Genomic DNA, 14,956 nt, shown 5'->3' with positions numbered 1-14,956 from the left:
GAAAAATCATCCTTATTAAATCTCTCTCTAAATACAACTGTCAGTTAATATCTTGTATTTTCTCCTCTTTTTCCTCCTGGTACATGAATTTTGCTTCAACTATAATTTTACTTATGCTCTGTATACTTATATTGTCTTTTTTTGCGGTACGCGGGCCTCTCACTGTTGTGGCTTCTCCGTTGCGGAGCACAGGCTCCGGACGCGCAGGCTCAGCGGCCATGGCTCATGGGCCCAGCCGCTCCGCGGCATGTGGGATCTTCCCAGACCGGGGCACGAACCCGTGTCCCCTGCATCATCAGGCGGACGCTCAACCACTGCGCCACTAGGGAAGCCCTATATTGTCTTTTTAGTGGAATTTTTTTGTATTTTTCCATCATCATAGGTCATTTTTATTGGCTTCAGAATAATCTACTGGGTGATGAATCTCTCTCTGCTTAAAACTTTTTCTTTAGATTGTTAGCTAGATTTCTGGAAGATCTACTGCTTCCAGGTAGCACAGTTTTGAATACTTAAGATATGCCAAGCATTGGGCTTCCCTGGTAGCGCAGTGGTTGAGAGTCCACCTGCCGATGCAGGGGACACGGGTTCGTGCCCCGGTCTGGGAAGATCCCACATGCCGCAGAGCGGCTGGGCCCGTGAGCCATGGCCGCTGAGCCTGCACGTCCGGAGCCTGTGCTCCGCAACGGGAGAGGCCACAACAGTGAGAGGCCCGCATACTGCAAAAAAAAAAAAAAAAAAAGATATGCCAAGCATTGACCTGTATTAGTGCGTTTAGTTCTCCTGATGATCCGGTGTGCTCGGTGCTATTGTAACCCGCATTTTGTGATGAGGCAGCCGAGGCACTGAGAGATTAGGCACCTTGTGCGCAGCTGGATTGGTAGTGAGTAGCCAGGGTGGGATGTGATCTGCAGACAGTCTGAGCCCAGCGCTGGAGCACTTCCCCGGGGTTCTGCTCTATTACCCACGGCACTCTGTTCACAGAGTAGGAATGTTTTTAAGACTGGTCATACCTCTACTGCCCTGCCTTCTCAGAGGACTGCCCCAGTACACACTGCACTAGAGCTGCTTTACTGCTCCCCCACCATCACTGGACGCTTGTTAGACAGTATCGCCTGGTTATATCACCTTTCCGAAGCTTTCTACCTGTTACTTTGGGAATACGTCTTAGTCCTTGCTATATTCTGTAATGTCATTATTGATCTTTGTTTTCTACCTCACAATACTGTAGTGTGTTTAGGCCTTCCAGGGGAATTATAGAATAAAGGGGGCAATAAAATTGGTGTGTGAGAACTGACATGTGTCATAGGGACTTGAATTGTGTTTCAGGTTTGGTCACCCTAACATTTACAACTGAAGTTCTAGAATTGTGATTGGGACCATTCTCGGTCAGTCCGTGTCATCCGGGTTGGTGTATTAGGTCATCTGGTGACGCTCATGCCTCACTGCCAGAGATTTGGATGGAATGGTTTGGGATGGGAGCTTGAGCACGAGGGCATGCTTAGAGTTGCCTGGGTGGTCCTGCCACACAGTTGGATGTTTGTTCTTCTGTATTCTATACAGAGGGATGTGGAGAATGGAATTATTTGTGTAGTTCTTATTTATGTAGCTCATATCGGGATCAAAATGTAGATCAAAGTGGGTTACACAGTAGATCCAAACATTTTCTGAACCTAGCTTCAAGGCTGTTTTGGTTGATTTAAACATGAATGTTTCTTTTCAGTGCTGAAGTATTGCCTTGACCCAGCCTATTTTACGTACTTTATTTCCCCATGCCTAATTGCTCACTTCCTTAAGTCTTAAAGCTTGTGCTCTATTAGTATTAATAATCTGTATTAGTTTACAGATTCTTCAAGGTAGAGGAGGTGCTGGGTAGGCCTAACTAATAATCCTGAAGTGTATTCTATGAAAATGTTCTTTGTTTACTATCCCTGAAATATTTATTTGTATTTTGAGTACCACCTCAAATTTTTTGACTTCATGAAAAATTATCAAAACGATATAGCTGTATATGCTTTGCACTTTCAGTATTTTAAATGACAGTGCTAATGTTTTGCCATATTCCTTCCTTCCCTTGTTCTGAATACTTTTCTCCCTTTTGTTACCACTGGCGTATGAATTTATGGTTCCCACCAAACGAAGGAGTTTATTTGGGAATGCCGACTGAGCACCCATGTACATATGCTAATAGAATAGCTTGCATAAACTTCATTTACTTGTTAAAAACTTAGGATTTTAGTGGGGGTTTTTTTGGTTGCATAAATAGCTTGATAACATGTAGCAGTCCCATGTTTTGTTTTGTCTTGTTTTGTTTAAACAAGTGCTAACAACTTAGGAATTTCATAAATTTTCAGATGGACCATCAACAGATAAAGACTCTGAAGAAAAGAAAAAAGATACTGCAGTTACATCACAGAATAGCCCTGAAGCAAGAGAAGAAAGGTATTTCACTTTATGGAAACTCATTTATGTTGAAGGTCATAGTTTTATTTGACCGTCACTTCCTCCATGGTCGTCTGATCCCATGTCTGTACTCTTTCTTTTTTCCAATCACACGGAATCAGTATAAATGTATATAGCCAGATATCTAAGATTTCTTGGAAATTTAAAAGAGAGTTAGAAGATACTACGTAAAAGAGAAATGATTTACATTGCACTTGGCGAGTGTAGTTGGATGGGCCCTGGGGTGGCACTGGGAGAGGTGGTAGTGGGGGGACTGACTACGTGACTAGGGTTCATGTGGTTACTTCCTTTATTTGCCACATTTCTGTTTTAGATATTTTTGTCCCTGAATCTGTTTCTCCTCTTCATGGTTCTGTTTTCCTTCCCAATTTAGCTGTTTGTTGTAAGAACTTAAAACGTGTTCAGTAATGAAGAGTTCAAGTTATTCCTTTGCCACTTAAGAGGCCTTTGCATTTATTCTTTCCTGTGACATGCAGTGACCTGTGCTGTGTCCCCATGCTGACGTGATCAGGGATGTGCCTGTTATTCAGTAGATTAAATACATACCCTCTGTTCTTGGGAGGCTTGACTTTGACTTAGAGCAGTACTTCTCAAAGGGTGGTCCCCAGGAGCAAACCTGGCAGCTTTGTGAAAAGCAGATTCTTGGGCTCTACCCTGGAATTACAGAACCAGGGTTTCTGGTGGTGGTGCCAGCCACGTGTTTTAACAAGCCCTTCAGGTGATTCTCACACACGCACATTTTAGGCCACCTACTTTAACTCCATTTACTTCTCAATATTTTCCCCAGATTGATAACGTACTCCTCATTTTTTATTAATCAGCTGTGATTAATATCCCCTACACTGTTTTTTTATGTAGAAGTACTAACTAACTTGATGATAAAAAAGGTAAGCTAAGGTAAGCTAAAGATATTAACACCAGTTGTTAATAAAGTTTATTCAGTTTTTTTCTAACTATTTTGAGATAATTTTGGGCTTTTAGAAAATGGTATGAATAGTGCAGAGAACTCCCAAATTGCCCCAGTGATATTTATATATGTATTTGCATATGTGTGTATAAATGAATATACACACGAGTTTTATTTTGAACCAGACAAGAATAATTTACAGACATTATGCCCTTTATACCCCTAAATGCTAAATACATCAATGTGTCTTTTCTAAGAACAAGGACATTTTCTCACAGATAGCCACAATACAGATATCAATATCTGAACATTAACATTAATCTGATACTTTTTCCTGATCTGCAGACCTTGTTCATATTTTACCATGCGTCCCAATAATATCTTTTGTTGCAAAGGAAAAATAATTTCCCAAAATATCATCTCGGGTCACATTGCATTTGGTTATCATATCTGGCTCCTTTAATCTAGAGTAATGCTTCAGTCTGTCATTGTCTTTCATGACCTTGATATTTTTGAAAAGTACAGGCCATAATTTATGGATTTTTTAACACATGCTTTCAGTTGTGTTACATTCAAAGTAATGAATGATTTAATGCCTGGAATATAATATATAAAGGTATAGACAAATATTTTAAATAGACATTGAAGGAGGAGTAAGTTCTTAGTATATTTTCATCAGTTTTAAGTAATTGAAGTTTAGGGATAGAGCCTTTCTACAAAAGCATAGGATTATTTTGTACAAAGTCTGACGAGGTAAGTGATTGGTATCTCCATACACACACACACAGACACACACACACACTCTCACTCATTCAAACAGTGAAGAAAAATTGTAAAATATTGGAGAAATGAGTCTGAGGTATCATCTAAAGGAAGATAGAAGGTTAGATCTAAGTGAGTTGCAGGTGAGGAGGGTTTTACGCCTTGGTGTAAGGATTTAAGGAGAAAGTGGTGCGGTTAGCTGCTTAGAATGTCAGAAGTGGCGCCAGAGGTGGTGACGTGAGGGGAGAGAAGGCCCATCGTCCTCCTGGCAGCTCCCAGGGGCGAGCGAGGCGTTGGGCCACGGGCACAGAGTGAGCTCGTCCTTGAAGGAGCCGAGAGTGGCGTTTGTAAACAGGGCGTGCTCATTGGTGTGCGCTGAAAGCTGGGTGCTGTGCCCCCAGAGAGGCACACTCCCCAGAGAGGAGTGAACTGAGTGAATGCTCACCTTTGCCCGTGAGAAGCTCGGGCTGGTGGCCGCAGACACAGACCTGTGTGTAGACGGCACTCTGGGAGACGGGCAGCAGGACTCTGAAGGCCTGCAGAGCGGCCGCCCTGCCTGCGTGGGCTGTCTGTGAGCGCAGCCACTCACATCCGTGGGGTGGAGGGCTGGCTTCATCTGGAAAGGTTTGTGGCAGAAATCTGCACTGGGATAAAGTTAGCTGAAACCAGTCAGCAAGGTATTTTGCTAAGAATCTAATGTAAGAAGTTAATCAGAAGTAGTGGAAATGATTAGGCTGACTGGAAAAATTGCTCAACTGTCCTGATTGAATTGATGTTTCTGGGGAGAAATTAAGAGACATTGTTGTATTTTCACAACTACTTCTCACTACACGTGGTTTTTATCCTAAAGTGGGTGTTGTATGTGTAAACCTCCCTGGTTGTCTAGTTGCAACAGGGTTTTTCAAGCATTTTCCCCTCTGTTTTTGGTCGAGAGCGGTCATATTCTCTGGTGCCATCCCTTTACCCCTGTCATAACCAAGATCCTTGCTTTGCAGTTGTTGTATTGAGCTGTAATGTGTATTTTCTGTATGAAAAATATTGTTTAATGTTTAAAAGGATGATCAAGGTTAAAAAAATAAAAGACATGAGATTTGTGTCATCTTTACTAAAATTTTAACTTTTTAATCTATATGCAGGCAATTTTTTTTTCATGTAAGTCACTGAAATACAGTTTCATATATTTATGCCCCAAATTTTTGTTTTTAGAGAGTGATAGTAACGATGTTCACTTTAAGAGAGTTTTCCTGACTTCTTTTTGGTGTGTGTGTGTGCGTGTACGTGTACTTCAGTAGCTCCAGTGGCAACGTAAGCAGCAGAAAGGATGAGACAAATGCCCGAGACACTTACGTTTCGTCTTTTCCTCGGGCACCAAGCACTTCTGATTCTGTGCGGTTAAAGTGTAGGGAGATGCTTGCTGCGGCTCTCCGAACGGGAGGTGAGTTTCGCGTACGTCTCGTGAGTTTCGGTGGTCAGTCATTTGACGGCTGCCACTGCCGCCCTGTCCACCTCCTTGTTTCTGTCCTCCCGGTGGGATCCTGATGATAGCTGCTTGCCAGTGCCCAGCTCAGGGAGGGCCTGCTGTGATGGGGGTTACTGATGGCAGAGAGGAGGGTGCAAACTGGACCTCTGCTTATTACTGTGTATTTCTGAGAAATAGGTTCCTTCTAATATGTGGATGTTTCCCCTGATTTGTAGTAATTTAAGCTTTTCTTCGCAATCTTTTTTCTCCTCACGTTTAATCTGCAAACTAAGTACTCTACCCTCAAGATTGGGAGTTAACAATACTGTATTTGGGTCCCATTGTTAAATGTTAGTATGACATATAGTAAGTTTTATATTCATAATTTCATTTCCTACTTTTTTTAAAGTGGAAAAGAGAGCTTGAGTTGTATATGGGAGCTTTAATTTAACTTGGAGGTACTCATTCTTATGTAAAATTTTGCTTTTAAAAGTTTCATGTATAGAAATATTTACCCTCCTATACAAATTCATCCCTTCTTTTTTCTATTGTACTGAACCACAGTTAGTATGACCTAGTTTTCTCCTTATTCTGCCCTTTCTACTCTGATTCCTTTACTGTCTCTTTATATATTTTTTCTTTTTCTTCCTAGTTTCTTTTTATTTCCTTCTATCCCTTTGAATATTTGCATAGGAGTCTTCTGATTTTGTCCATATATGTGACTGGCAGATGAAATGAATGGTTTCTTGGCATTGAAGCCTGAGTCACAGGAGACAAGACAGTTCTTTATAACTTTCTCTACTCTCTGCTGGAGCAACGAGAATTTATGGAGTTGTGAAGTGAGGAGTTGCCTGCTGGATGCATTACTTCCCCACTCCTGAGGGATAAGGAGTCATCCATGCAGGAGCCCTTTGGACATTAGGTGAATCCAGAGGAGGAGCATAGTGGGTAGTAGAGACACAAGACTCTAATGGAACTAAACTGAAAGGATTCTTTGTACAGGGCAAGTGGGGTTGAAGAAATAGGAATACAGTTTAACTGACCCTGTATTGAAATTTTCTTTTAATGTGTTATAATCACTTTTTCATGACAATTCTCTGTGCCTGTGTTTAGATGACTACATCGCTATTGGAGCTGATGAGGAAGAATTAGGATCTCAAATCGAGGAAGATATCCTTTGCGTGTATATTCATAATTGTTTTAAGAAATCCGCTAGATTATTTTTTCTTCCTGTAAAGAATTCAAAGTTTTATTCTTCAGTTTCTATCTTGATTGTTTTGATGGGAAAGGGGAGGGCTATCCATGTCATTTTATTATTCTTGTTTTCCTGTCATTCAAAAGTAAAACACATAGTACTGATAGTATTTTTATTTTTCTGCCTTGCAAATTGAGAACGTAGCATCTCAATTGAAGTTGTGCAGAAGGGCATGGAAAACACACATGCTAGTAAATGGGAAGTAGGGTTTCATCTTTGGGGGTACTCAGCAAAGTGTATACAATCCCCTGAGCTCATTATCCTGGACAGGAGTGTGTTCATGCTGGGGGCCTTGGGAAGGGCTCTGGGAGAGGGAGGGGTCTTGCACGTGGGTCCAGAGAACAGGGAACATCTAGGTGACAGTGTGACTGTGGGACTGTCCTGGTTGAGGAAATGGCCTTGTTAGAAAGGGAGCTGCTCTGGAGCTGGGCCCCTGCTGTTGCCTGTTCTCTTGAGAAAGCCACCTGCTAAACTAGCTTCTTGCTGAGCCAAGGAGGAAATGATCCCTCAGGGCTACTGTGAAAGATTTTCTCTCAGAAGGCCCTCCAGGGTGCTGTGTAGCCTTTTCTTTTTTTTTGATTTGATTTGATTTTTTAAATAAATTTATTTATTTGTTTTTATTTTTGGCTGTGTTGGGTCTTCGTTGCGGTGCACAGGCTTCTCATTACAGTGGCTTCTCTTGGTGCGGAGCATGGGCTCTAGGCGTGGGCTTCAGTAGTTGTGGCTCGCGGGCTCTAGAGCACAGGCTCTAGTTGTGGCTCACGGGCTTAGTTGCTCCGTGACATATGGGATCTTCCCGGGCCAGGGATCGAATCTGTGTCCCCTGACTTGGCAGGCGGATTCTTAACCACTGTGCCGCCAGGGAAGCCCTTATTTATTTATTTTTGACTGCGTTGGGTCTTCATTGCTGCGCATGGGCTTTCTCTAGTTGCGGTGAGCGGGGGCTGCTCTTCGTTGCAGTGCGTGGGCTTCTCATTGCGGTGGCTTCTCTTGTTGCGGAGCACGGGGTCTAGGCACGCAGGCTTCAGTAGTTGTGGCACACGGGCTCAGTAATTGTGGCTTGCGGGCTCTAGAGCGCAGGTGCAGTAGTTGTGGCTCACGGGCTTAGTTGCTCCGCGGCATGTGGGATCTTCCTGGGCCAGGGATCGAACCCATGTCCCCTGACTTGGCAGGCAGATTCTTAACCACTGTGCCAACCGGGGAAGTCCCTGTGTAGTCTTCTTGAGACTTTTAGGATCCTTGGTAGAATGCAGATTTGGGCAAGGGAAAGCATGTGTATGTTCAAGCTCTTATTCTCAAGTTTTCTCACTCAGATTGCATATCTGAGTTACCTTTTGAAACCCTTTTACTTTGTGTCTTGCTTGGCATTAAACATTGAGAAAGTATTGCTCATTCATAGCATAAAATTATGATCACTATTTTTTGCCAGTTACAGATCAAGAAATCAGGCAGAAACAGTGCCTTATTGTTAACTTAATCTAAATTGGAAACACTGCTTCGAAATTTCAGGAATTCTTATTGCGGCAGAATAGGAAAAAGTTATCTTACCTTTATAACTTAACCTTTTTTTCCTTAATGGCCTAGTACCTATCTATCAAGAAATAAGGAATACGGACATGAAATACAAAAATAGAGTACGAAGTAGGATATCAAATCTTAAGGATGCTAAGAATCCTAATTTAAGGAAAAATGTGCTGTGTGGGAATATTCCTCCTGACTTGTTTGCTAGAATGACGGCAGAGGTGAGTATATTTGTACATTTCTATGACAGTATTCCATGATATCAAGTGTAAAGTCTATTTAAATCATAAAGTACTGTATAAATACTACATATTAATAAACTGTTATTAGCTATTCTAATATACTTATATATACAGTATACCAGACAAATACTTAAGGTGATTGAATCTGTTGGCCTCAGTATTTTGTTCCTTTCACAACTGTGCCGTGATCTTTGGGTGATTGCCTTAATAAATTATTGTCTAAAAACAAAAGTGTTTTTTACTTATTGTAGATCCATTTAGAATCAAAGAGTCGAATCTCTAATTGCAAACAGACTTTGTAACCTCTAAGCTCTTTTCATGGTTAAATACTATAAAGTTGGTTATATCTTATTGACTATTCCTTATATTTATTTAGAAAATGGTGGAGAAAATGGAATTCATTGTCTGCTATTTATAGATGTAGCTGTTCATAGATAATAGCTGCAGTGTGTCTGCAGTCTCACTATCTGACTAAGCATGCAAGACAGTGAATTTGTCTTTCTATATAGCTAATAAAAATGTTATATTTTTAAAATTCATTTTTTAAAACCTCATTAAAATAATTTAAAACTGTCACAAAGTAGAGAACAAAGTATAATGAAATCCTATATATCCATCACCTAAGGTTCAAGTATTTTCAATAACTAGTCACCTTCTTCATCTATCCCTTTTTTTGTTTTCTTTCTTTTCCCCTGAATTATTATTATCACTATTTTTTTAGAAATGACATCCAGGATTTATTTATTTATTTTTAATAAATTTATTTATTTTTGGCTATGATGGGTCTTCGTTTCTGCGCAGGCTTTCTCTAGTTGGGGAGAGCAGGGGCTACTCTTCATTGCGGTGCGCGGGCTTCTCATTGTTGTGGCTTCTCTTGCTGCAGAGCACGGGTTCTAGGCACGCAGGCTTCAGTAGTTGTGGCACACGGGCTCAGTAGTTGTGACTCATGGGCTCTAGAGTACAGGCTCAGTAGTTGTGGCGCATGGGCTTAGTTGCTCCGCGGCATGTGGGATCTTCCTGGACCAGGGCTCGAACCCGTGTCTCCTGCTTTGGCAGGTGGATTCTCAACCACTGCGCCATCAGGGAAGCCCTCCCCTGAATTATTTTCAAGCAAATTCCAGACATTATATCCTTTTACCTTTCTATCCTTGAGAGATATCTTTAAAAATATGATACTTTTCTTATGTAACTACATTGGCATCATGACATGTAACAAATCTAATGATAATTCCTTGGTATATCTAATATCTAGTTCATGTTCATATTATGTTCGATTGTTCATTTATTTTGTATCAGGATCCAAAGTCTAGATGTTAGCTTAAGTTTGGTCTCTTAAGATTTTGTGTGTACATATTTAAATCTAAAGCATTTTCTTCTCCTGCTCCTGCCCCCTTTTTTTCATAACATTGACCTGTTGAAGAGACCAGTTTTTCTCTTGTATATCTCACAGTATGAATTGCCTGTTTCTTCCTCATGATGTTATTTAACTTTTCTGTCCCCTTCATTTTCTATGAACTGGAAGCTAGTTCTATAGGCTTGGTTACATGCAGGTTTAACTTTTCCTGCATAAATATTTCATCAGTGGTCCTTCTTATTTCATATTGCATCACATCAGGAGACACGTTTTGTTGCTCGACTCTTAGGGTGCGGAAATTGATCAGGGGTTTGTGTACTGACAGTCTGATCCCTCCGTTGTAAAGTTCTCCATCAGCCTTTCATCTATGTGTTCATCCATTGAATTGGTGATTTCATTAGGGGTTGCAAAATAGAGATTTCTAAAATTGTGTCATTGCTTTCACATTTATTAGCTAGATTTCTTTGATAAGCACTTTCCCTGAGTTGAAGGCTCTTGGTTACACTGTTGGTTAGAACAGGAAAGGCAGGGTGAATGTGTAATTCTTTCCTTTTGGTTAACAGTTATCAGAAGGAGGAGTTGGCGCCCTACTAACTGCCAGTGGGGGCTTTTGTTGCCATTCTTGCAAACGTTTGTGCTCTCTTTTTTTAAGTGTCGTCACGGACTTGTGACTTCTTATTTATCCAGTGGGGATTGGTCTTTTCCGTAATTCATATTGTTGGCTGAAGAAATCATCCTCTCTGGCCAGTGGGAGGTCCTGCATGTAGCTCCTCTGTCCGTGTGACTCACTCAAAGTAATCAGGTGGTTTCCGTGCTTTCTGGCACAAGATGACTCTGACTTATCTTCTGCTTTTCTTGACTCAGAACTGGAACGAGACATTCCTCCAGAGGCCTCTGGTTCCTTTGTCGGTAGTGGGGGTGGGTGGGTGCAATAGTAGAGACCATAGTCTGGATATGAGAGGTGCTCATTGCTACAGGTTTACATTGTTTATAAGCCTTTGAACAGTAATTAAATCCAGTTTTCACATGCAGACTTATAAGTATTTGAAAAAATTTTAAGAGTAAGCAAACTCTTATGAGTTCTTTGAGGAAAAATATTAATTTTTCACTTTTTAAGACTTTAAAAGTTGATTTTGATCTTGTTAGTATTAAACTAAGGGAGTGTAAAAAGCATTCCGCATATGTATAGAAGATGCCCGTAACTGAGTGGTATTGCCACCTTCCGAACAGGAGATGGCCAGTGATGAGCTCAAAGAGATGCGGAAAAACTTGACCAAAGAAGCCATCAGAGAGCATCAGATGGCCAAGACAGGTGGGACCCAGACGGACTTGTTCACATGTGGCAAATGCAAGAAGAAGAACTGCACTTACACACAGGTTTGTGATTGTTTATAGAGTCTTATTTTCATACTAAGAATGCTTGCAACTCCTATTTTAAAACAAGTAGTAAAGATAATTACCAGTATTTTGGTATTTTTTGAGAGGAGATATCTCTTAAGTATAACAGTGCATTCTTAATACTAGCAGATTCCAGTTAATTGAAAATAAGTTGAAATAGTTACACTTCCATAGGAATTGTTACTGTGAAAGCTGTACAAACCGAAATTGATGAAATATTATAGAATTTAATAAAATGGCCATGTTTTTTCTCTAAGAGCTAAAAAGCAGTGGATTATTGGTTAGTGTATAAACAGGCTACAATTCTTTTTATTTGGCAGGATCATGTAGTTTAGGGAAAGTTCTTTGCTCTCCCTCACTCGGAGCCTGGGTACTTTTAGCTTAACTGGTTTCCAGATATTTATTCCTTTTTTGCAACATATTGATGGCTTTTATCTTCATTTATCACATCATATATGATGTGACTGACTTTCCTTTTTGTTCTTGAACCACTGAAAAGAGCTGTGTTATAGTTGTTTTGATTGTATGTGCATATGTGAAAAAATTTTTTCTCACTGTCATTAATTTCATTTGCTAAATAGGCTGTGCTATGTCTGTAATCCGCTAAATTCAAAATTTTCCCTTTAAAGAACAACTAATTGTTTCCAGTTACTAGAGAGACTTAGGGGATTGCATTTTTTGATTGACAGAAAATTAAGCACTTTATAAAAATAATGTTTAGATTTATTTGTTATTCTGTAAGTATACCTACTTATAGAAAATTTTGAAAATACAGAAAAGTATGAACAAGAAATTTAAAATCACTTATTAATCTGCCGTCCAGAGAGGGCAATGTTCTATATTTTGGTGCTTGTAGTATTTTGTGGATATTTTAAAAACCTAGTTGCAGCTAAATACTGTAAACTGTTTTATATACTTTTCCTCACTTTGTGTAAGCATTTTCCTTTGTTTTTTTAAACCTTTATAAACATCTTAATAGCTGTATAATATTCCATCAGATGGGTAGACTCTAACTTATCTCATTATTTCCCTGTTGGATGCTCAGGTTGTTTCCAGTGTTTGTGTTATTATAAAAGTATACTCTTCAAACATCCTTGTACACAGATCTCCCCTCCCAACTTTATTGAAAAATAATTGACAAATATAATTGTATTTATTTAAAGTGTACAATATGATGCTTTGATATACGCATACGTCATGGAATGCTTACCAAGATCAAGATAATTAACACATCCATCACCTCACATTTTTTTCTTTCTTTTTTTTTTTCATTTGGTGAGAATGCTTAAGATCTACGCTAACAAAATAGTCCCCATGCTGTATGTTAGATCCTCAGAACTTATTCTTCTTATAACTGAAAGTTTATACCCTTTGATCTACATCTTCCCATGTCCTCCCATCTATTCTGTTTCTGTGAATTCAGCTTTTTTTTTTTAAGATGCCACATATAAGTGATGTCATACAGTATTTGTCTCTCTGTTTGGCATATTTCATTTAACATAATGCCTTCCAGGTTTATCCATGTTGTCTCAAATGGCAGGATTTCCTTCTTTTTTATGGCTGAATAATATTCCATCATGAATGTATGCCATTTTTTCTTTATCCATTTATCTGTTGAAGGACATTTAGGTTGTTTCCATGTCTTGGCTATTGTGTATAATTCTGCAGGGAACATGGGTTCAGATAATCTCTTTGATATACTGATTTCATTTCCTTCAGCTGTGTACCAAGATGCAGAATTGCTGGATCGTATGGTAGCTCTGTTTTTAATTTTTTGAGCAACCTCCACACCATTTTCCACAGCGGCCACACCAACTTACATTCTCACCAGCAGTGCACAAGGGTTCCCTTTTCTCCACACCCTTGACAACTTGCTTTTTCTTGTCTTTTTGATGATAGCCATTCTAACAGGTGTGAGGTGATATTTTCTTGTGGTTTTAATTTGCATTTCCCCAATGATTAGTGATGTTGAGCTGCACACAGATCTTTATTTGTGTTTCTAATTACCATCTTACGATAGATCAGATATCAAGTTCCTAGGTCACAGAAGACGGGTATTTAAGGCTCTGTTGCTGCCTAACTTAGAAAGGTTGGTGGCAGTTTATATTTGTCATAATGAAATATTTTTGTAATTTTTACATCCTTGCTAATTTGTAAGAGAAAATTGATATGTCTTTTAATTAACATTTCTGTGCTTCTTAGTTATGATGAAAAATTTTCATATTTATTAGCCGTTTATCAGTAGTATAATGTGTGACTTTAGATGAACAGATAAAAGATGAAACGACAAGGACTTAGAAAAATGAAGTTTGGAAACGTGTGTGTGTTTGACATTTCGCTTATCTGAGCTTGTTTCGAGCTCTTATACATTTTACTGTGGTACTGTTCTTAATTAGGTTGGACTTTTTGTAGTATTGTGAAAAGTGGTATTTTTCACCCGACTTTGCTACAGGTCCAAACGCGGAGTGCTGATGAACCGATGACAACGTTTGTTGTCTGCAACGAGTGTGGAAACCGGTGGAAGGTACATGCCTCCTGGGGTTCCCGTCTCACCTGTTTACATGGGGTGGTTCTCCATGGGCTGGTCTCTTCGGGTCTGCTTCGGGGGCTGCCTGGATGCCCCGGTGTGTGCACGTGCTCACGCTGCCCAGTGCTGGGCAAGGCCGTGGCTGGCGTCTGTCGTGGAACGTACTGTTTGCCGTCCTACTAGAAATAAAGAGGTTGACTTAATTTGCCAACCTTCATGTCGTCTTGCTTCAGAAATGACAGGTTTGAATCTTAACTGTGCATTACAGCGTCACAGTCCTGTATCCACTGTATCCAGTCAGCTGCTTCCACTCTTGTTCTTCCGGAAAACCCGCACAAGTGTATGGCTTGTCTTTATAGACTTTGGTTCTGGAAAAACTACTCTGCCTTGTTGAAATCCAGCCCGATGGTTTTAGTGTTTATTTTAGGAAATCCAGATGAGCACCGCCGTGGTTTCGTAGGCTTTCCACTAAGCCTTCCTTTGTACGGCCTGTGTTCTCTTGAATTAGCCCCGCACAGGCAAGTTAGGTTATTTGAATGATTCATTCTTGAGTGATTTTTGTGAGCCACAGAAATATAATTTAAAATTGAGAGAAGAATTACACATCATACCTGAGACAGGTGGGGATACTAGGAGTGTGGGACTGGTGGGGCTCACACGGTAGGAGGATATTCCCTGGAGCCAAACAGGCTTTGAACTGCTTTGCTACTTAGTGTTACCGAACCGTGATGTTCTCATGACCCACGTTACAGGGTGTGGTGAGTGGTAGATATAATATATTTAAAGTGCCTGGTCATTGTTGGTGCACCAAAAATGCTGGCTGTTTTTATTAGCTTTTGTGAAATTTGTGTAAGATTCTTTTCTTTTTTAAGTTATACTTAACATTAGACTTTTTAGTCTAATGCTTATTTTGAATTATTCTTATAGTTTAAAACATTTTCTGAAAATCAGAAGTGAATTAAAAGGCAGACAATGGGAGAATATCCTTCACGAGTATAGTGTGAGACTTTGGCTCTCGGCACTTTCTCTGGGCTTGAGGACAGTACACATTTTATTACAAAGATTCGTTCT

The 14,956-nt window shown here is 40.0% G+C and overlaps 1 protein-coding gene across 1 annotated transcript in view; it reads left to right on the top strand.

Annotated features, from left to right (window-relative positions):
• Positions 1-14,956, top strand: part of TCEA1 (transcription elongation factor A1) — a 33,099-nt gene that overhangs the window by 15,979 nt on the left and 2,164 nt on the right. The window contains exons 4-9 of the mRNA XM_060127992.1: positions 2,352-2,439; positions 5,419-5,564; positions 6,702-6,758; positions 8,431-8,585; positions 11,191-11,337; positions 13,811-13,882. Of these exons, the coding sequence (XP_059983975.1) occupies positions 2,352-2,439; positions 5,419-5,564; positions 6,702-6,758; positions 8,431-8,585; positions 11,191-11,337; positions 13,811-13,882 (665 nt within the window). The remainder of the gene's footprint in view (positions 1-2,351; positions 2,440-5,418; positions 5,565-6,701; positions 6,759-8,430; positions 8,586-11,190; positions 11,338-13,810; positions 13,883-14,956) is intronic.

This window comes from Lagenorhynchus albirostris, chromosome 17 (genome assembly GCF_949774975.1).
Source record: "Lagenorhynchus albirostris chromosome 17, mLagAlb1.1, whole genome shotgun sequence".
In the NCBI taxonomy this organism is placed as follows: domain Eukaryota; kingdom Metazoa; phylum Chordata; class Mammalia; order Artiodactyla; family Delphinidae; genus Lagenorhynchus; species Lagenorhynchus albirostris.
This window is presented reverse-complemented; position numbering and strand designations above follow the sequence as displayed.